Here is a 21,748-nt window from a genome sequence, read left to right as displayed (position 1 = left end):
AAATATAACCCAACACCAAGATGCCTTTCTACAGGTTTGTGAAACTAGCGGCTCGTGAATATTTTTGAAACAAGCATGGTGCTGCCTTTTGCATTGAGGAAAACGATAAGGTGAGTTGCTAGTTAAGTAAATTAGAGTTATCTGCCTAAATAATGCATGCAATTTTGGTTTCGAAATATGATAGCACGAAATTACATAAAGAAAGGCTAAAGGGCAGTTAAAGAACTCTTAAATTGGGTTGTGATGCAGTTTGTTGGGAGCTCTGTGTAGGATATTGTATTTCTAGACACAACCCCTTCAAACATGCTCATTTTAGCGAATTCACCATTATAATATGCCCTCGCACGATACACCTCAAATTCCTCCGCCACGTCTGCACGTAGTGCTTCCACTCTCTCGATTAGTACAGCAGCACTACCTCTCCGCTGGGTGCAATATTCCTCCACATCTTCTCGTAGGTCTTCCAGGAGCGGACCGATCCACTCCATTTGGCATCCGCCAGCTGTAATCTCGTTCGAAAGAGCCTGTAGTTCGCGTAAACCCTGCTGGAGTGTGCGCACGTGAAGTGTCCGTTGCGTCGATGGTTCTTTCGATTGATCTTTCGATCCAGTGCCCCAGCCGAGTAGGTTCTTGAGGATACGTTTACCTTCACGTACGGCGGCCGGTGCGACACGAGCCAACAGAAGCCACCCGTCAACGTAGTCGAACATTTTTGCGGGCTCCAGCTGTAACGCCAAAAGTGTCGATTGTTCGCCATCACAGGAAATGCCGGGTATACCGTTATACGTCAACGGTAGGCAGTGCCGGTAGCTATCGTGCGGTTCGAGCAGTGCGGTGTGTTGTTTCGGGTAAATTGACACCACTGAACGGTGTGAATAACAGCTAACAACATAGTTACCATTGTCTTCGTGTTGGCTTGCCATTTGGTAACAGTTTTCAATAGTGCTTTGTTTCGAAAGATTCGTCGGGCGTTGTTTGGAGCCTTCGCCATTGTTTACCGATATGTCACGAGTGTCAACTGCGTCGTCTTCAGAGTGTGTTTCACTCGGTCGAATCCATTCAAAAGTCCCACGTAAATAGTGCCAAAAACTCGCCAGTGATTCCGCTCCTGATGAGGCGCCTAACAATGTGTCCTCACCCAGCATCGGTGCGCCCTTCAGCGCTAAAGGTACGTTAGCCCTAAGGGGTATTAGCGGTTTTACCACGCGATTAGTAAACCCTCGGGTAGTGACGGCAGTTTTCAGGATCTGCAAGAACATGCTGAACCCTGGCAGGGGACTTTTCTCGTAGCTATCCGCCATCCGCAGCGTGATGATGAAGGTGTAGAATGCGATCGGTAGCAGGCCCCGCTGCAGGTTCGCGATGGCAAGAGCGTTTGCCGATAGGAAGTACTTGGCGTTGGACAGCTTTTGCGACCAGTCACCCTTCATGAGCCGGCGGGCACGAAAGAACACCTGCGTTTCGGCTAACCGATCGAGACCGGTTTCTACCTTCTTGACCCACTTCTGTATGTTTCGCGGTATGTTGCGTACTATCGCCACTGCGAAGGAAGCCGTCACATAGGCATCGAACATGCTGAAGTACAGCCCCGGGTCTTTGAAGTCCCACTTTGTGGCATCGAACTCGCCTCCCATTTTAACCACCGTGAACAGGTAGGCGAAGGTTGTCGTCACCGTTACCATGGTTGTGACGAACAGCGCTCTACCCAGGGCGGTCGTGATCGATCGGAACGTTCGCATCATGTTGGCGGGATTTGTTACGATGAAGGCGGATGTTGCGATGCCTCCCATCAGCGCGTTCCATGTACCGGGACTGGTGAAGTCAAACTGCCTCGGATCCCAGGTGCCACTGGCTGCGGCCAAAGCGAAGTAACCGAACGTTATACCGGAGCAGATCATGATGCTGATGGAGGTGGTGAGCGATAGCCCTAACCCGACGAAGTATGCCACCGAAGCGGTCATGTTGAACGGAATGGACAACCCTGACAGGGCGCCTCCGATTAATCCTAGCCATAGCGAGGTGGACTTCCAGTTCCACTGCAGCGGGTTCCAGGATTGGGCAGCCGCGGATGCACCTATATACGCTCCGATGATTGCCATTATAATGCAGCTGATTGCAAACGCTAGCTCACCATCTGGATCGATGAGTGCCACAGGCGAGTTGCCAGCGTACACGTACGGGCTCGGGTATTGCTCCTTGGGGTCCATCTGGTAGAATCGTCCAATGTCGGGATCGTACAAGCGGGCGCGATAGTTGTACAACCCGGTCTCGGGTTCCCATTCCTGGCCGGTGTATAGGTACGCGATCTGTCCGTCGAGATCCGTCCCGAAACGTCTGAAAATCTGCCCATATGGTAGATAGTCGTATGCTGCGACTACTTCACCGTCACGCACTACCAGCCGAACTGATCCTTCGTGGTCCGTGATCACTCCATACAGCTTGTCGTTGCGTAGGAATCCGACGAGCTGCTGATCCTTGTAGATGTAGCTCGTCACGCGCACATCCGGTGGTTGGTCCTTGGCCAGATAGGTCATATCCATATCCACCAGGACGATGCCGTTCGCATCACGGATGTAGTACTTTTCGCTCAGCACTGATTCGTCCTTGTCCAATACCTGTTTGAAGGTGCGCTCTGATCGTACATCGTACTGGTACAACAACTTCCGTCCATCGCTCATCTCTATCTTGTTGACTCGGTGCAGAATCCTGTCGTACTCCATGCTCTTGATGCCTTTGTGTTCCGCCTTCACCACAGCTCCATCGCTGTTGTGCTCGAGGTTGAAGTGATCTTCGGTGCGTTGTTCACGATCAAAGTACTGCCGATGTAGCTTCGTGATCTGATTTGTTCCCTCGCGATATTCCAAGCGATACCGGGAGAAGCCCGTGTAGAACTTCTTGTGATTTCCGTTCGCATCGATCTCGTACGACTGCACGTCTCCGGCGGAACGTCCGAGAGTCGTGGTAAAGTGATGACCAAGCACTCGGACAATGTCTGGTATGTTGTTCTTGTAACTTTTCAACGCATCCTTAAACGTGTCGCTTAGTGCTGCAAGTGGACTATCAGCACTATTGCCAAAGATCTTTCGCGTTTCCAATGCTGCCTTGACATCTGCACACGTTTTCGCTATCATGTTGGAACCTTTGACCCACCGTTTGCACATCGCCTCCAGAGCGTTCGTAGTTAGAGCTTTCCGTTCTGCGACCGCTTTGATCAGCATAGTTTTCAGATGGTGACTGAAAGGATGCTGTTGTATGAAATCGGCAAACACGGGTCGTGTCCCTTCGCGCCCATGGCAGAGATTGGGATTGGTGCAGTCCATCGTGAGGAACTGTTCCTTTCGCAGGACATCCCAAATTTTCGTCGATGTCGCTTCACTTATTCCGGTAATCTCCTTGGAGAACGTACGGTGTGTCAACGGCAACAACTGCAATTCATCCAGTCCGTGGAAATACTTCGCCTTGATCAACTGATCATGATCGTCATAATCATACCGATGGCCATACTCGTACGGGAAGCTTCTGCTACTCAACACCTCCGACAGGTGGTTCAGTGGAATGCGATTCCCACAGACGAAAGGCAAATCATCATCTCGTTCGCCGTAAAACGTCCTATTGACCAGATTGTTTTCGTCTAGGTATCCGGTGCGTTTGAGTTCTCCATGACACAGCAAGGCCCGCTTTGCATCCATGTCTTTCGAGATGAAATAGTCCGGATAGATGCCGTTACGGAGCGGACTCGCCGACTTCTGCCAGTGCGCGGTGAAGGACGTCTTCGATATGAGACCCTCATATATGGGTGTGTAGGAATCCTGCCCATATGAGTCGGTTTCAACGTAGCTCACGGTCTCGCTCAAATAATCGTCTTCGAGCTTCACCAAAAACCCGGGCTCATTGTATGTGAAGTTCCGCTGGAACGCATGGTTGGCGTCCGTTCGTACCTTCATCGTCTCCACCATGCCGTCGGCGTTGTACGTAAACTCAAACATTGGTTCTTTTCTTGTCGATTCCCGGATAAATGCAACTTCCCCATGCCCATTGTACTCGTAGGTGAACTTGTACGGTTGTTCCCCTTCACCGATCGGGTACTTGATCGATTTCAATTTATCATTCTCATACTCGTAATCGATCGAGTACGAGGTGTTAATAGTGTTGACGACGAATGCTTTCTTCAGCAGCCGTTTTCGCTGGTCATAAATCAAATACTCCGTCATTTGATCGTCATCGATACGTCTGGAGGAAAATTGCGATCGGTGACGCATATTAGGATCGCTATCCTGCTCTCCGTAGAGTGTCTCGATGAAGTTGGTCGAGTTTGGTGATTTCCCACCGTTCAGTAGATCGATACACTCGCTTTCGTTGAGATCAACGAGTGCCTCACGTGTAACCTTATCATCCGCAATGTACGTAAAGTGCACTACGCGATCAAGCGTTTCGTTGTGATCCTTGTGCAGCGTAAAGCGCAGGATGCCGTGCTTATCGTAGAGATACTGAAAGATTCCACCATCTGGAGTCCGTTTTAGGGTCACTCTCTTTGCATCATCGTAGGCATAGCGAACTTCCCACTGTTTCTGCAGAGCCAGCTGGCTGGGTTGATGCACAGCCGCGTAAAATTGCCCATTCAACGTAGACGAAGTTTTTGCTAGATAATGATACATTGGTGGGAGTTCTTGCTCTATCTTACCGCTCTTACCATAGCGCCACGTACTCAACCGATCTTCGTAGTTACCCACTTTGCAATATCTAGCTACTTTTTTGCCTTTCACATCTTCAACGGTCACTCGAGTGGATCCTCCCGGATGGAAGGCACTTTTGTGGTGATATCCTTTCTTTTCGGGAAAATGATAGCTCAACATGTTGTTGTTGGCCACGCGCGAGTACGTTCTCTTATATTTCCCGTTCACTGTGTAGTCCTTTCCAGGGAGCCCTTGCACGCGCTTATTTTCCGTTGAATCATTACCGTACATAGTATACGTGTAAGGATGTCCTTGGCAGTCGGGATTCAGATCCGCCACTAGACCAGTCATCAGAAGTGTTGTGTTATCGAACTTCTCGATGAAGCGTTCGTGGTAGGCGAAAAATGGATCGCCGTTTTCCGTGCGTACTTTCGTCCATTTCGTTTGTAAGATCGGCCGTTCGATCTCATCGTATAGGATTTCGCGAATGCGAACTGTTTCTGGATCCTCGTATTCCACTATTTGTGTTGGCTGTCCAGAGAGGTTGTGGTATGTAACTTTGACTACCGAATCGTACATTTCAATGAACTCCCGTATGGTCGTTTGTCCAGCAAAATGTAGCTGAAATGTTCGATCTGTGTTAGATGGTACGTTGATCAGGCGTTGCTCATGCATTAACACCCCATCTAGCCAAACGGAAACGCGAACGGTGCTTATAAAAATGAGAACTTCCCCATGTGAGGGCATTTGCAAGCAGCTCGAAGTAGCCGGGCAAGGTAGTTGGAATTCTTGCTCTTGCCAAATGAATCTTATTCCTTGTGGTTGGGATGGTTGACTGTATAGAAATCGCAACGCAAGCGTAGTCCACGAACCGTTGAAGGTTTTAGACATGCTTTGTTTGGCGGAGGTTATATCAGCCATACCGTGCGTCACAAACCAGCCAGATCGGCGGGGTTTTATCTCCACCACGCATGGTAAACGACCCGATTCCTGAGCGTACATCGCCTTCGATTGCATCGTGAACTCCTGCACTGCACCCTGCTCGGAAAAAATCGTCGTCTTCTTATCCTTGGCATTGTAAAAGTAATGCTTCATTAAACCATTGCCGCTTAACACGGCACGCACATTTCCCGTAACGGCATCATAAATGGAAGCCTCAAACGGCATTCCAAGCGGCGAAAATCGGACATGATCGACATCAAGCCGCTTATGGTTGTCACTCGGTGCTAGGATAATGACAAAAATAAGCTTTGCATCGGCGGGCATTTGCGTTGCGTCGAGAATTGTTTCCACGTAGCACCACGAACCGATGCGTTGCTTCACTTCCGCTTGTTTGGAAGACAATTTTCTCTCACCCTTATCGACAAGCACGTCCACCGTTAGCGTGTCAACGGTGTCACCCAACTGCAGGTTAGTTGATGAGCGAAGCCAACAAGAAACAACGAACGTCATGTGCGACTCCACTGGCATGAACTCTCCGGTGAGCGTGTCCATTTGTTGTGCCAACGACAGGAAATGGTTATCGTGCTCATGTTTGATAAGTTTTTTATCAAAGACCCACTTATTTTCCTTCCCGTAGTGGTTTTTCTCGTACGGCTCGAAGCCGTAGTAGGACGCCATCTCGTCCACCAACCGGTACGGGCCCAAATCAACGATCGGAAAATTATCGTTTACATCCAGTATCATTCTGTCTAGGTCGCTTTGCTTCGTGGCTTCCGGTCGCTCGGATTGGCGGCGTTTTTCTTCCTGTTCGCGCATTTTAGCATCCACCACTTCACGGCCATCCGCTGCGAAGGCTTTCCTTGTGGTTTCTCCCGTCTGCAAATCGGTACTTTGTTCGTAATACCCGAAACGGTCCGTGTCTGCACCGGGGACTATCTTTATCCTTCGGAACATGATTCCGTCGACTGACAGCTGTAGGTCCTTGGTGTCATAAAGATAGCCCGTCCTGTGGGGAGGTTCCTTCCCGCCTGCGGCATTTATCGTTTGCCCACCCAGCACGGTTATGTTCGCGTTGAGGAAATATTTCATGCACCGAAAGAGCAAAAAATGTGACGTTTCGTTGGCGTGGAGCGTACTGACGATGGATATTTGGTTGCTTGCTCGGTTAAGTTTTTCCTCGATCGGAAAGGTGACCGTTTTGTTGCTCTCGAAAAAGTACACCCTTATCGGGTTGTCTTTCGGTTGAGCTTGGGCGTAGTACGGTGCGATGAGTTGGATCTCCTCCGATTTAGTCGTTTGCGTGTCGAAAACGGTCAACCCGTCGATTCTAGAGACGATCTTGAACGTGTCGTTTGCGTGTTCCTTCACAATTCGATACTGCTCGTTTAAATTGCGGTTCACTTTACGCAAACGTATCGTGTCGTCATCGATGTGCTTTGCTTTCCAGTGCAGCCCGTCGTAGGTCACCTGATGATTCCCGGTAAGAACGCCTTCCTGGTTAGGGAGCATCCCGAACTGCGAGAGGTCTAGAGCAAAACCAACCGCTTCTTTTACTGCTTTGTAGATAGGCTTGGCCTCCTCCTTCAATGCCTGTACTGTATCCTGTATGTATTTCTTGTAGGCTTTTTCATTCGAACCAAATTTTGGCCTTTCCTTTTTCGCATTATTCAAATAGTTGGTCAGCGTGACAGCATGAGGACCCGTAGATTTTTTCACGTACAATTGGTATTTCGATTTGTGCAAACGGTACCCAAGCACAAAGCTATCATTCTCCTCCGTGTTTACCGTGTAGTTCAATGTGGGCAAGTTTGCAAATGGAATTTTCGTCGTATAGTAAACACAAACCGAGGGCGGTTCGTTGAGATCGAGCGTAAAGAAACGGGTATGAATATCCAACACTCCATTCTTTTGCAAAACGGGAGCTTTCAATACGATTGCTTGTCGATAGTTTCCTAGCAAGTCCGCCGTCAGACCTCGCTGGATGGACTGTCGAAGATCGTCGCTTATTTCGAAGGAGGATAAGAATTTCTCTATCTCGGCAAAATAGTCGATTTTTTGTGTTCGTGGCTTAACTGCGGTCCACTGATTGTCACCACGCAGCAGAAAAATCTCCAGCTTACCATCGTACGTTGCGTATCCGTGTGGAAATGCTTTGACGACGAATTTTTTTGGTAACGTTGAGCGGATCGTTTCTTCACTGAATTGTCGTTCTTTAGAGATTGTCACAAGTCGCAAAGTTTTCTGATCGTAAAGCAAGACAAACTTATTCCCCGTGGTTATTATGCCATCTAGTGGGAAGTCATTGTAGTACTTTTGCTGCCGCCAGCCATCATCGGTAAATTGAAGAATCGCTACATCTTTACACGTGTCGTAGATCACGATCACGACGATCATGTCCTCGAGCGCGTGCACAAGATATCGCTTGACGTTGTTTAACGCGTAGATCGTTTCAGTTCCGTCCGTTTTCTTGGACGTCACTCCACCAAGCAGATCGCGAATGTAGAGTATAAGGTGTCCGTCCTCTAGATTCGCATCCACGATCACGGCGTAATCTGGTCCGTAGTAAATAACGACATCCTTGCCCACGGGGATTAGTGTCCTGAGAGATGCCGCATTGATCGTCAGGTCGGTGTACTGCGGCGTCCACATCGCACCATTTGGGTAGATGATTTTCGATAGCCTTTGTTGCTGGTCGTATTCAAACTCGAACAGTCTACGATCGCTTTGGGTGATCGATCGCAAGTGTCGCAAGTTATCGTCGCTGTAGTGAAAGCCTATTTGTTGTGTGTAACGCATCATATTCACTAGCATTTCCGTTATGCGATCGTTTTCGTATCTCAGCTCTATCGAGGTTGCATCGGATAGCTCTATCGAGGCAAGCCGTATGTCGGTTTCGTTTTTCACCAGGTTGTAGTAATAGTTTGCGTAAAATTCAACTGCGGATTCTTCCTCTCGATTCAAATACCACCGAGTAGCAAACGTGTACGTCCTTTGCGATTCACTTCCGCACAAAGGCCACGTAGGGCAGTAGATTTTCGTTTCAAATCTTCGGAAAGTAGCGTATGTTTGTATGCGTTTCTCGATCGAAACCTTCCAGTAATTCCGTTTGACGTAGTAAGCGATTTTAACGTCCGGATAGCCTTCGATTGTAAACGATACGCTGACATCTGGGCTGGGTGGTCCCTCTTGCTGTACGGGTTGTCGGTTCAGAATAATTCGCTGGTTGTCCTTTATCAAGGAATACACATGATCCTGCTCGAATGCACTTCCTTGACGGTCGAGTAGAATGTAGTCGATCGGGAACGTCCATCCGCGACCGAGCTCGTTGTCGTATTCCATATTTTTGTACTGGATTGATTTGCGAATTGGTATCCCAAATGGACCCGGTGTATCTAAAAGGGGTATCATCAATTCCACGGTGCCGGTGTACGGGCTGATAGGTTGTAGCAAACTCTTTAGGTCGAGCTGATCGTGCAACCATCGCGAGTGGCGTTTATGGGCAACAATCTCCGGAATGGGATCTAGTGTTACTTCTTCAGCTGGAGTAAGAGCTGTTAATGAATTACTTGTTTCTGGTTTTATTGTAGTTGTGGAATATTTCGCTTTGATAGTGCTTAAACCTTCCGATGTGTGGAGAAACACGTCAATATCGCTTGTTGGATCTAACTTTTGTACGAATTTTAAATTGGCATAACGAATGAATTGGTCAGTAGTTGTCTCAAAACGCACGTTGATCAAATCAATCCGAGCGGGAGTTGAATTCACGCGAAGAGCTTTCAATCCATCAGGTCCCGTATACAATATCTCGTCGAAGGTGTCCCCATTAATGTCTATAATGTAAATTGTCTCCGCGGCTCGCTTGTTCCAGCCTCGCAATTTAGAGAATGCCGTTGAATAATGCAATTTTTGGAATGCTGCCACAGTGTCGTTATAGCGGTACACCATGAGGCCATTCGTGGAAAAATGTAACAGATCATTATATGACGTTTGGTCAAACTTGGCGCATAGAAGTCTGTCGTATTCGGTGTCCAATGCCGGGAAATCTTTCAAAATTGCCAGCTCCTTCAAGTCGTACTGATCGTTGTACCGAAACAGTCTTAATTCTGAATCGGTACGCAAAGCGATCGACGGCTGCGGGCTGTCATCCAAATTCTCTAGCAATGATATCGTACTTGATGGACTAGACCATGCTGCGTCCAATGTGGGTGTTTTCTTCAACGATCGGGCAGTACTTTTCGGTTGGGTTGGATCAATGGCACGAAACTGCACCACCGAGTTGAGGCGCGAAACAATTCCGATGTGCTTTTCCGAAGGAAATATGTTTCCAAAGATCACCGCGTTCTTGGACGAACGGTAACCAGCCTCGTCATGATACTTTGATACCGTACACTGATGCGTTAGTGTCCCATTGTTCCACCGGTACACCTCGACTCCGCTCGTTGTGCGAACTACAAGTGTGCTCTCACCATACACAGCCCAGGGGTAGTTGGCATTTTGAGCAGGTACTGAGAAAAAATTATCAACACGATGCACTTCAGCAAATGTTTCACCGGTAAGCTCATAAATCAATAACACACGGTTCGTGCGCACGAAAACGGTTTTATTCGTTTTGGATCCTTGCTTAACTTGCACAACATCGTGCGGGAAAACGTGTGCGATCGTGTGCACTGGTACTTGTACCGAGAGATGTCCTTCGACGTTATTTGATGCCATTTTTATGGTACGATTTGGGCTGTAGTTATGATAGAGTCTTTCGACTTTTTCAATGCCCTATTTTATGAACATATTTTACTGTCACTTGATTTCACACATTGAATAACTGGATAAGGATGGGTTGTAGAAAAGCACTGAATCTGAGAGTCACGATGTTCTGTTTTTATAGTGTAATAAATTGTCTCGCGATGTTTACTTATTTGGCATCAAGCAATATGTTTGCTTATTGTGTACATGTAATTATTTGTTTAAACAGGTATTGCTCAATATTACATAGAAACATGTGCTGCTACTAACTACATGCTATATTTAACCGAGTCAGCCCGGGATAAGGCTCTCAGCGGCTGTTGGGAGGAAATGCCTTTCAGCTCCCAAATAACTATACAAACCTAAATACAGCCATCCTTAATTAAATAATAATAATAATAAGCTACATTCTATATTTCTATATTTATTTTTTTATATTTTACTTACTATATATTTGCAAATACCTTATCATATTACATGTTAATCTATTTTTTATTGTATTTCACCACGTTATTTCATATTGGAATTATTTTTTTACTATATATTGATGGTTGATCTTTTAAGTTATGTTTCAATTGTGTTGTTTGTATGTGATGAATCTAACCAGCAACATCAAACAAATGTCGCAATCTGTAAATATGTATTCATTTGAGCAAACATTTTCAACAAACGAGCTGTCAATCTGAGAGGATAATTTCTGTAGTATATAAGGTGTAAAAGCTTTAGGCCTTCTCCTCAGAGAACAGCAGTTTCTCATCAAGTGATTTGTGCTTCATTTTGGATTGTTGGCAATCCAAAACCGTTTCCTTTCCGTACAGCATAGCGTGTATTGGATAACAATTGGTGTGCCTTGTATAGGAATTGTTAATTACAAACTGTGAATATCTCGACGAATAACGTTTTTGTGAAGAGTGTTACAAACTTAAATCGTCTTGAAGTCGGGTATCCTTGCTAAGATGGATACAACTCCTGTTAAGTTCTATAGTTTGAACCTACCGGGGATCCTGTTGGCCAAAACTCCACCCGGCAATACTGTGGAAGTGAAGCGAGAACCCGGTCAAACTGGGACAACCATTTTTGTGCGTAACAATCGTGTGTTGTTGATCTACGAACTGACGAATGGCAGCTGGAAAGAGGTGCATACAGATGAAAAGTTCTTCTCCGTACCCAACGACAACGCGAATTATCCTTGGGCAGTATACGAAGGTGGCTTACTGGCGGTACGCAAGACCAAGGGAATTGTCGTGTACAAGTGGAGTCGTGTACAAGTGGAGTTGAAGCAGCAGCTCGTAGCTTTGCAATATCACGACGAATATGGATACGGTTCCTCTGAGAACACGATCCTGTTTGGGAAGATATTTCCTTCCGAGAAGTACATTGGTATCGTTTCACGATTGAGCTCGACGGTGGAGTTCCGTTCGATCGATCCAGGTGCATCTCGCAAGCCGGTAAGATCGCTGAAAAAGGCACTCAACCTGGATCCGGCATGGACGGATCCCGCAAGTACGATATCGTTAGTCGAGCGGTACGACAGCAAGACGCAGGTATCGATTGCGCTGCGTACAGCATCTGAGCTAAAGCTGTTCCGTTTCAACGATCTGTACGAGCTTAAGGAGTTGGCAACTGTTAAAGAGCTCCCTCCGTTGGATCGCGAATACGATAAGATTATGTTCGTGAAGTTCGATAACGCTAAAATCAATGATTTGCTGCACTTTTCAACGCAAGGTTTGACGATGTACCGTCGCAACGAAGGATCTGGAGTGTTCGAAAAGGTTTACTACTCGACGGTGTTTTCGAAGCTACGAGGCTGGAACAGGCGTACCATAGAAACGATCTCACCAGTCGACATCGATGGTGACAAGCTGGATGAGTTGATATGTTCCGGACCGAAAGGATTATGCTTGTACCGTCCGGTGTTCACCGATGATGGTTTCGATCTGGTTAACATCTTCGACGAAACGATTGAGGACCACACAATGCGCTATGGACTTCCGCGGCTTGTGACAAAGGATGTGTGCAATGATACATACAATCTACTGCTCTTTACCGGAAAGAATCTTGTCAGTGTGCAAACGAAACTTTTCACCCCTCAATCGAACGCGATTCCGACCGTGGAGGAGGTTTCAGACAAACCCAATCCGATCGTGCCTATAGTTGTGCCTCAGAAGAAGTACAACGTATGGCTGCATGATCAGCTCGATTTGAACAACATGCTGCAGCCGTTGAACCCTCATGCGGGCACAGTGGAACTAAGCATCCCGTTGATTGAGTTACCCAATTCGTTCGGTGTGAGCGTACGTAAATTTTTTCAGTATAAAAACATCCCCTTTGAGAGTTTCTTCGGCCAAGGATGGTCCCTAGCACTGGACTATATCAGTGTAGAACGCAAGAACAGTGTCTTCGCGCAGGACCATGATTATGCGATTTTGAAGAACAACAACCGCATCCTGTTGAAACGGTACCAACAGTGGGATTCTGTTTTCCATTGGGAGTTCCGTATCGAAGGGTACAAGGCAGCAAGGATCAAGTACTTCTATGACAAGGAGCGCTGGGAAATGAGTGTAGAAGACCGCACGCTTGTCTACGGTACTTGGGGACAGCTGAGCAAAATACGCCAGGAACAAGTCTGCGCAACATGGCCACTGTGCGGTGATAAATCGGACAAAGTCAAAAACTTGCCAACACGGTGGTATCTGGTGCACGAAGAGAATAATTATGGTCCCTGCGCCAATTACTTTTACGATGAGATGGATGCGCAAAAGGGCGACCGTTTATCTCGTATCGAGTTAGATAGTGGATCAAGCGTTGCGCTGAAGTATTCCGACAAGAACATGCTGACTAGTTTCAGTGTAAACACGACAAGCTACGAGCAGAATGTGTTTTTCGAATATAAAGATAACTTTCTGACCCACATAAGGCAGGACGACAGCACGTTGTTTAGGTTCGAGTATAAGAATCAACGCATGTCTAAGATCGTCTACCCGAATAGTCTTGAGACGACTTTGGAGTATAGTGACATGGCGATCGATAGGGAGCGCTTCCAGGAGATAATTCCGGTCGATTTGAGTCCAACGATTTACTATGGTCCCGACTACACCGTCATTATGGACAAGGAGTACGAAGACGATCGCATGGTGATCAGCATTCGCAATCTTCTCGGCGGAACAGACGGTCCGAAGGTGACCAAAAGCAAGTTATACTTCGGGCAACCGGGAATAAAAAGCCACATGATACACGCGATCGAAAATCTAATGGTCATCGTACTCATTTATGGCTCACACAAGGAAGTTTCCATTCTGCAGTTTACCAACGATGGTTGGATCGAGAAAGAGTACCACGGTGAGTTGCCTTTGGACGCTGTTGTTGGTGTCGGGGCACGATTTGTAGCACTGTGCGATCTTAAGAACCTGCGCGTTTTAACCATCAACCATCAGGGGAAGCTGATCAGCACGGAAGTGAAGAAGACGGTACCGAAAAACTTTTTACTGTACGCCTTCGTGAACGGGTTTGTGTTCTACGGTGATGATATCGGTGTATGGACCTTGGGTTACCGGGACACGTGGAACAAGGGCTCAACGCCAAAGCCAACCGATATCTTTGCGGACATCGAAAAGATGATCACATCGTTCAACGTCAATGCAGAGTTTCGTACCGCGGTGCGCAAAGGATTCTTAGCTGACGCGATGATTGTGCATCAGAATGCGATCGTTTTGCGTGTGCCGGTACTAACCAACCAAGTCCTTGAGCTGAAGGTCATTTTTCTGATCATGAACTACGATCGCATCCCAAAGGTAGTGTCAACCCAAGAGGTGCGCATTCCGATAGCGAACTTCAAAACATACGAGTACGACGTGCCGACAAAGGATGGTGACGTTTTCAAAATGCACTACGTGCAGGAGAACAAGAAGCTGATCCTCAAGCTGAAAAGCATGAAAGGTCCGCTGGCAGAGTCGCTCGAGGAGCAGAGACAGAAATCTTACAAACAGATCAACGACAGTAAAGAGAAAGCGGACAAGAAAGCGAAATATAAGAAGGAAGTTGATGAAAAAATCGCCGAAGAAGAGGGCAACATACGCCGTACGGTTATCGACAAGATCCAGTTCGCGATGGATTTGTCACAGTTTGGTGTGCTCTCGAATCAGCACGGTATCGTGACGGGTAACAAGCAGCTGACTTACGATGGTAAAACATGGATGCAAACCACGGTTGGGCCGGAAACGATGCGCATGGAACAAGTCGACCAGATGTTAGGCGAGGGCTTTAGATTGGTCAAAAATGGTGCGGAAGATACGTTCAAGGTGTTCGAGATGCCGCAAAACAAACTGGCTTATGATACACAAACGAACAACCCGCAGGAGATACAGATCGTAGCGCCAAGGTACATTCAGGCGCAACCTGCGAAGAAACCGCTACGCTTGTTTTTCTTCAAGACCAAGGAAATCGTACAGTTGCCAGTGAACGAGACTCTAGTACGCGCCAGCAACACGATCGCGGTGGTGACGGTACACCATGTAAACGAAACGAGCAAATTTACGCTCTTCCGTCCGGTGAATTCATTTCTGCTGAAGCAGACGACTCTGTTCACTAAGCAGAAGGTACAACTGGCCCCGGACGAGACGCGCACGACAGCGTATATCTATGATGTCAAGGATGTGCACCTTTCTAGCGAGGGTGCTATGTTCTACCGGATGAAGGTGTCGCCTGGGGATGACACGAAGCGTTACGGTTGGTACGAACGGATGACCGATCCTCATACAGGTGTAACGACGAGAAAATCCTTTGCATATGATGGGACGGACGTTACGGTGCGCGAAAAGAAAAAACATTCCAATTCGGAGGTGAAGGATCTGCATCGCACAATACGGGATAAGAGCAGGCAGTTGAAAATCGTCGATCTGGGCTCGCTGAAGCTAAGCGATGAGGTTGCTTCGTATTACGGCTTCGAGCAGTATGAGGTGAATTTGTATGGAAAAGACAAGAAATGGTTATTTGACGAAAAGCAAGTACAATCAGAGCATAAGCATGATAGCAATCGCTATCTGAAGCTGACAGCAGGATCTTCACTGAAGGCAACCTTTTCGCCAAAAGAACCACGTAATTTGTGGATCGTTTCGTTTTGGGTTCGATCGGTAAAACCATTGAAAGAGGGAGATCTGTTCAATGGGGTTAAGATTGATCTCAACAATGCACAAAACAATAGCCTACAAACAGTGAGTGGTGCTAAAGTGCAGCACATCACCGCGAATTGGTGTTACGTGGAGCTGATTGTTGATACCACAAAAACACCTGAAGACACAAAATTGACGTTTGACGTCACCATAGAGCCAACTGCTTCTGAGACGAGCATCGATGTGGATCATGTGAGATTTTCACCATTGGATTTGAATTTCCGAGCCAACGTCTACACACCAATTACTGCGGAGATGCGAGCGATGTTGAACAACAATGGTATGATGAAGCAAAGTCTGTACAGTCCAACTGGCCGACGAGTCGCGCTACTATCTGAGAACGGCCAGGTGATCGATTTTGCGATGCACTCGAAGACTGCTTATGCTGCCCGCGTAAAGGCAAGATACTGTTTGGTGGAGATGAAACCCCGAGAAGGCGAGTACGATACGTTCAATGCCGCTCACTGGAAGACAAATCAACCTTCGGAGTGGCAAATTACATATGGCGTGCTTGAATATAAGAACGATCGCGCTGATAAGCGGGGTGATATTGTGCGTACGTTCGATCAACCGTTCGAATCGATCGCGTTACGTTTTCTCTATCGATTCCAATCCGGCAACAGCAAACTGGCAATCAAATGGAACTCGCAAGAAGTCGGTATCATATGCTCGCCAGGTACCGCGTCTTGTCCAAGACCGCCAAACATGGGAGAGGTGTTGATATTCATTACGGCACTGCGTGTTTCGGTGTGGCTCGAAGGACATCTCCTCAGTGAGAGACTGCTCAAGCCACCGGGCAGCATGAACCGCAACGAGTTCCGGTTGCTCCCGACGGGAAGCTTCGAGATTACCGAATTCTTGGTCATGTACGATTCGCGTGTAAAAGTTACACATCACAACCTGATGGGCCGACCAGTCCAGGTGGTTGAGTACGACGACCCAAAGACGGTACGCGTGCGAGAGATCGTCTATGATAACATCGATCGTCCGACGATGCACACGAAATGGACCAAACTCGCTTCGACTGAGCGGAAGGAGTTTTTTGGATTTTACGAAAACTTTATCACGCAAATTTTCGGCTCCAGCAACGAGATGCATGGTATGGTGGCAAATGCACACCCGTCCTGTGAGGGCTATCCCTACTCGCACACGATTTACGCAAATGATCCAACGGAAAACAAGCAGTTCCAAGGATTACCGGGCAAGGAGTACACGGTTACGGGCAAGTACAAGCGCCGGTACGCGATGAGGTCAGAGATACCGATGCTCTCGATTTTGTTCCCCGAAGCGGATGGCTATCGGCAGAAGGTTATCGAACGGCCAGGTGGAGCAATTCGCGTTACTGTGGAAGATGAACGTGGGAATAAGGTTGCGAAGTACTCGCAGGTGGGGAACTACGAACACCGACTGACCACTTACCGGTACTCCGACAGCTACGGTTACCTGTATGAGGTGCTTCCGCCGCAGTACCATTTACAAGCGAAAACCTATTCCAGAACGAGACCATTTAATACCGCAGGTATCACTCCCGAAGAAGCCCGATTTAAGGATCAGTGGGAAGTTAGGTATCTGGAGGACGAGGGCAAAATTCTTTTTAAACGCACCCCAGACGGTGGCAGCTACGAGTACGTTTACACCGAATCGGGTATCCTGCGGTACTCGCTGCATTTCAACTCGCCGGACTCGAAGAACTTGGACCGGGTGATCCATTTTACGTACGCTTCCAATGGAAAGGTGATGCGCGAGGCGTTGGTCAATCTTACGCGCGAACGTTGTTACGAACTTGCGGAATCGAACGAAGCTCCGGAATCGGACAATTTGATCGAGACCTTTTACGGTGAGGTGGAGACAAACCCGCTCGTACGCTATCGTTCGCAGCAGTCCACCCGAAGAATAGCCAACAACCAAATGATCGAGAGTTTGATTTTCAACGAGCATGAGAAGGTTATTAAAAAGATTTTCGTCGTTCCGACGATCAACACTACGTACTCGATCGATTACGAGTATGAAAATGGAAATTTACACTCCCTTAAATACCCGGTGGATTCCCCTACGTCGTCCTTCAGCTTGGTGTACGATTACAATGGCCATGGAGAGGTAAAGTCTATCAGAGAACTGACAAAACGTGATCCAATGTTTGAGTTTACCTACAACGCCGACGGCATGGTGGAGACGATGAAGGTACGAACGGACGCCAACCATGCGTTCCAGCGGAACTTCACATACAATGAGCCCGGGTTTTTGGTGAAGCTCGAAGACGATTATTTGAGCGAGACCGTGAGCTACGTTGAAACCGACTCATATGGGCAGGATTCCTACACACCCATATATGAGGGTCTCATATCGAAGACGTCCTTCACCGCGCACTGGCAGAAGTCGGCGAGTCCGCTCCGTAACGGCATCTATCCGGACTATTTCATCTCGAAAGACATGGATGCAAAGCGGGCCTTGCTGTGTCATGGAGAACTCAAACGCACCGGATACCTAGACGAAAACAATCTGGTCAATAGAACGTTTTACGGCGAACGAGATGATGATTTGCCTTTCGTCTGTGGGAATCGCATTCCACTGAACCACCTGTCGGAGGTGTTGAGTAGCAGAAGCTTCCCGTACGAGTATGGTCATCGGTATGATTATGATGATCATGATCAGTTGATCAAGGCGAAGTATTTCCACGGACTGGATGAATTGCAGTTGTTGCCGTTGACACACCGTACGTTCTCCAAGGAGATTACCGGAATAAATGAAGCGACATCGACGAAAATTTGGGATGTCCTGCGAAAGGAACAGTTCCTCACGATGGACTGCACCAATCCCAATCTCTGCCATGGGCGCGAAGGGACACGACCCGTGTTTGCCGATTTCATACAACAGCATCCTTTCAGTCACCATCTGAAAACTATGCTGATCAAAGCGGTCGCAGAACGGAAAGCTCTAACTACGAACGCTCTGGAGGCGATGTGCAAACGGTGGGTCAAAGGTTCCAACATGATAGCGAAAACGTGTGCAGATGTCAAGGCAGCATTGGAAACGCGAAAGATCCTTGACAATAGTGCTGATAGTCCGCTTGCAGCACTAAGCGACACGTTTAAGGATGCGTTGAAAAGTTACAAGAACAACATACCAGACATTGTCCGAGTGCTTGGTCATCACTTTACCACGGCTCTCGGACGTTCCGCCGGAGACGTGCAGTCGTACGAGATCGATGCGAACGGAAATCACAAGAAGTTTTACACGGGCTTCTCCCGGTATCGCTTGGAATATCGCGAGGGAACAAATCAGATCACGAAGCTACATCGGCAGTACTTTGATCGTGAACAACGCACCGAAGATCACTTCAACCTCGAGCACAACAGCGATGGAGCTGTGGTGAAGGCGGAACACAAAGGCATCAAGAGCATGGAGTACGACAGGATTCTGCACCGAGTCAACAAGATAGAGATGAACGATGGACGGAAGTTGTTGTACCAGTACGATGTACGATCAGAGCGCACCTTCAAACAGGTACTGGACAAGGACGAATCAGTGCTGAGCGAAAAGTACTACATCCGTGATGCGAACGGCATCGTCCTGGTGGATATGGATATGACCTATCTGGCCAAGGACCAACCACCGGATGTGCGCGTGACAAGTTACATCTATAAGGATCAGCAGCTCGTCGGGTTCCTACGCAACGACAAGCTGTATGGAGTGATCACGGACCACGAAGGATCAGTTCGGCTGGTAGTGCGTGACGGTGAAGTAGTCGCAGCATACGACTATCTACCATATGGGCAGATTTTCAGACGTTTCGGGACGGATCTCGACGGACAGATCGCGTACCTATACACCGGCCAGGAATGGGAACCCGAGACCGGGTTGTACAACTATCGCGCTCGCTTGTACGATCCCGACATTGGACGATTCTACCAGATGGACCCCAAGGAGCAATACCCGAGCCCGTACGTGTACGCTGGCAACTCACCGGTAGCACTGGTAGACCCAGATGGAGAATTTGCCTTCGCATTGACGGTCCTCATCATGGCTTTAGTGGGTGCGTACTTGGGAGCTGCAACTGCTAACAACTGTTGGAATCCTCTGAAGTGGGATTGGAAATCTTCCTCCACTTGGCTGGGAATGTTGACTGGTGCAGTGACGGGTGCGTCTATACCTTTCAACATGGCCAGCTCGGTGGCATTTTTCATGGGAATGGGGCTATCACTGAGCACTTCCATCGCAATTATGGTAGGCACTGGTATCACGTTCGCGTACTTCACCATGGCGGCCAGCAGTGGCACCTGGGATCCAACGAAGTTTGATTATACCAGCCCTGGAACATGGAACGCGTTGATGAATGGCGTTGCAACATCGTCCTGGATTCTTATGAATCCCTCATCGCTCATCAGCTCGTTTGTGTCGATCACCTCGCTGGGCGCGAAGGCTCTATTTTTTGTTGCTAAACTTACGATGAGCCTTGGGTTTACGTATTTGTTTGCCGCACTTTCCCAAGGCGGCGAGTTCGACGTTACGAAATGGGATTATTCAGACCCTCAACTGTACATGAGTATCGTGGATGGATTCACGACTGCTACCGTGGGTGTGCTGTTCCTGCGCAACATACCCAAGCAAATCAGCAAATGGTCCGGGAAGGTAAAACGCACGATGGATCTGTTCGTTGGTAATCTTATCACGTTTAGAGCCCAGCTGATGCTAGGAAACAATTGGTCCCGGGCTGTGCTGCACACGTCCAACTTCCTGTACGTCAACTTCCGCAACATGCAAAGCTTGCAAAAAGGTTTCCTAACCGTCGGGTTCTACTCGCTCATTGTGTCGTTGAGGATGTCAGGGGTATCAGCCAGCGCCATTCCCGAGTACACGGCGGCGGAGTCGGCTATTAATGCGCTTTTCACCACGGAACAATTTTCCGATTTCATCGTCAAACCATTGTCTCCTGCAACACCAAAGCTGATGCTTCCTCGGCCACCGAATTTGCTTCGTTCACTTCGCTTCCGAATACGATCGGAAGCGATTCAGGTGGGCAATGATTCTGTTCGTCCTTCGGGTGAGATGTACGCTTCATCCGCATCATCTCTTGGAAGCCTATTCGATGCCGTTTTCAAGCTTTCATTTGAATGGTTATTTACAACGAATGTAGCTGACGAAAAAGTTACCCCCGATTCTAGTATATCTACTGCGAAGAAGGCGCAACCTAAAAATTCGTCCAGATCTGCATATTCACTCAAAAATTGTTACAAAATAACAGACGATCAACACCCGAATGGCGTGGTCTCTTGTTACGGTCACAGCACAACCGTAACCATATTGCCAAAGCTTGAGCTTCAGTTAAGACACCCCGAAATTGAAGGAAAAGATCATTACAAATCTTGCGTACCTTTAACGCTCGAAGGACATCCATCAGTCTCCTGCGATGGAGAATGGTCCTCGTTAGTTTACACAGCAAAGGAAACGACACGAGTCTTTGATTTTGTCGATGGATGGCTTCTTTTAGGGCAGGTTGCCCCAGCGGCCTACAGAGAGTTGAAACGTGGCATCAAGTATGTCTTTTCACGTCCTCAACCATGCAAACAGGAAATTGATAGGGAAACCTTGAAAACCCATTCGACCATTTTGCAATGCAAGTTGAACGAATTGAAATCTCAAACAAGCGCTTCCGAACAGCTATGTTGGGCACGATGGGCCATTGAAGACCTTACCGAGGAGATAAACGCTTACCTCACAAAGGGGTTAGGATCGTTTCCGTTGTTGGAAGAGAGGTTAAACACGCTGCTAGTAGAGCTTCATGAGGAACGTCTAGTTCAACAGATGCCTGCACCATATCGAGATTTTCACGAAATCGACACATCATTGGGTTCTATTCGAAAGCCGTACAACGATTGGAGTTCAGTCCTTCATCGGGAAAATGGAGGTCTTCAAGCGAATCATCATATCCTGCTGTCTCACGGATCAAGCAGTTCAGGCTTATACGCGTTGCATTAAGCAGGTTGTAGTAGAATTTTGGACTGGGTTAGTTTTTCATGTACTGTATTTTTTTATGTTAACCTACCGACTCGGGTATTTAATGGAAAATTATTTTCAAATATTTCGTATGGTCAATTAAATTCATGTTGTAAATAATTCATATTTGTAAATGTTTATTAAGATATTACGTTAAGAAAATACAAAAAGTTTTATAAACCGCATGATACTGAATGAATTTTGTAATAACAGTTTTGTATACACCTTAAA

General features: G+C 47.5%; 2 protein-coding genes across 2 annotated transcripts; one reads left to right on the top strand and one right to left on the bottom strand.

The window, feature by feature from the left end:
* Window positions 1-206: 206 nt before the first annotated feature.
* Window positions 207-10,328, bottom strand: LOC128723868 (uncharacterized). The gene has a single exon (XM_053817634.1). It carries the CDS (start codon window positions 10,326-10,328, stop codon window positions 207-209), a length of 10,122 nt encoding a protein of 3,373 aa, XP_053673609.1.
* Window positions 10,329-11,311: 983 nt separating this feature from the next.
* On the top strand, window positions 11,312-21,569 carry LOC128726189 (uncharacterized). The gene has a single exon (XM_053819982.1). It carries the CDS (start codon window positions 11,312-11,314, stop codon window positions 21,497-21,499), a length of 10,188 nt encoding a protein of 3,395 aa, XP_053675957.1. The 3' UTR covers window positions 21,500-21,569.
* Window positions 21,570-21,748: the final 179 nt, after the last annotated feature.

Source organism: Anopheles nili, chromosome 3, assembly GCF_943737925.1.
Source record: "Anopheles nili chromosome 3, idAnoNiliSN_F5_01, whole genome shotgun sequence".
NCBI classification, from domain to species: Eukaryota; Metazoa; Arthropoda; class Insecta; order Diptera; family Culicidae; genus Anopheles; species Anopheles nili.
The sequence above is the reverse complement of the archived record's forward strand: the minus strand, read 5'-3'. Positions and strand labels throughout refer to the sequence as shown.

What these genes read in the sequence shown, in the direction of transcription:
- LOC128723868 (XM_053817634.1), bottom strand. Translation starts at nt 10,328, where the DNA reads ATGGCATCAAATAACGTCGAAGGACATCTCTCGGTACAAGTACCAGTG.
- LOC128726189 (XM_053819982.1), top strand. Translation starts at nt 11,312, where the DNA reads ATGGATACAACTCCTGTTAAGTTCTATAGTTTGAACCTACCGGGGATC.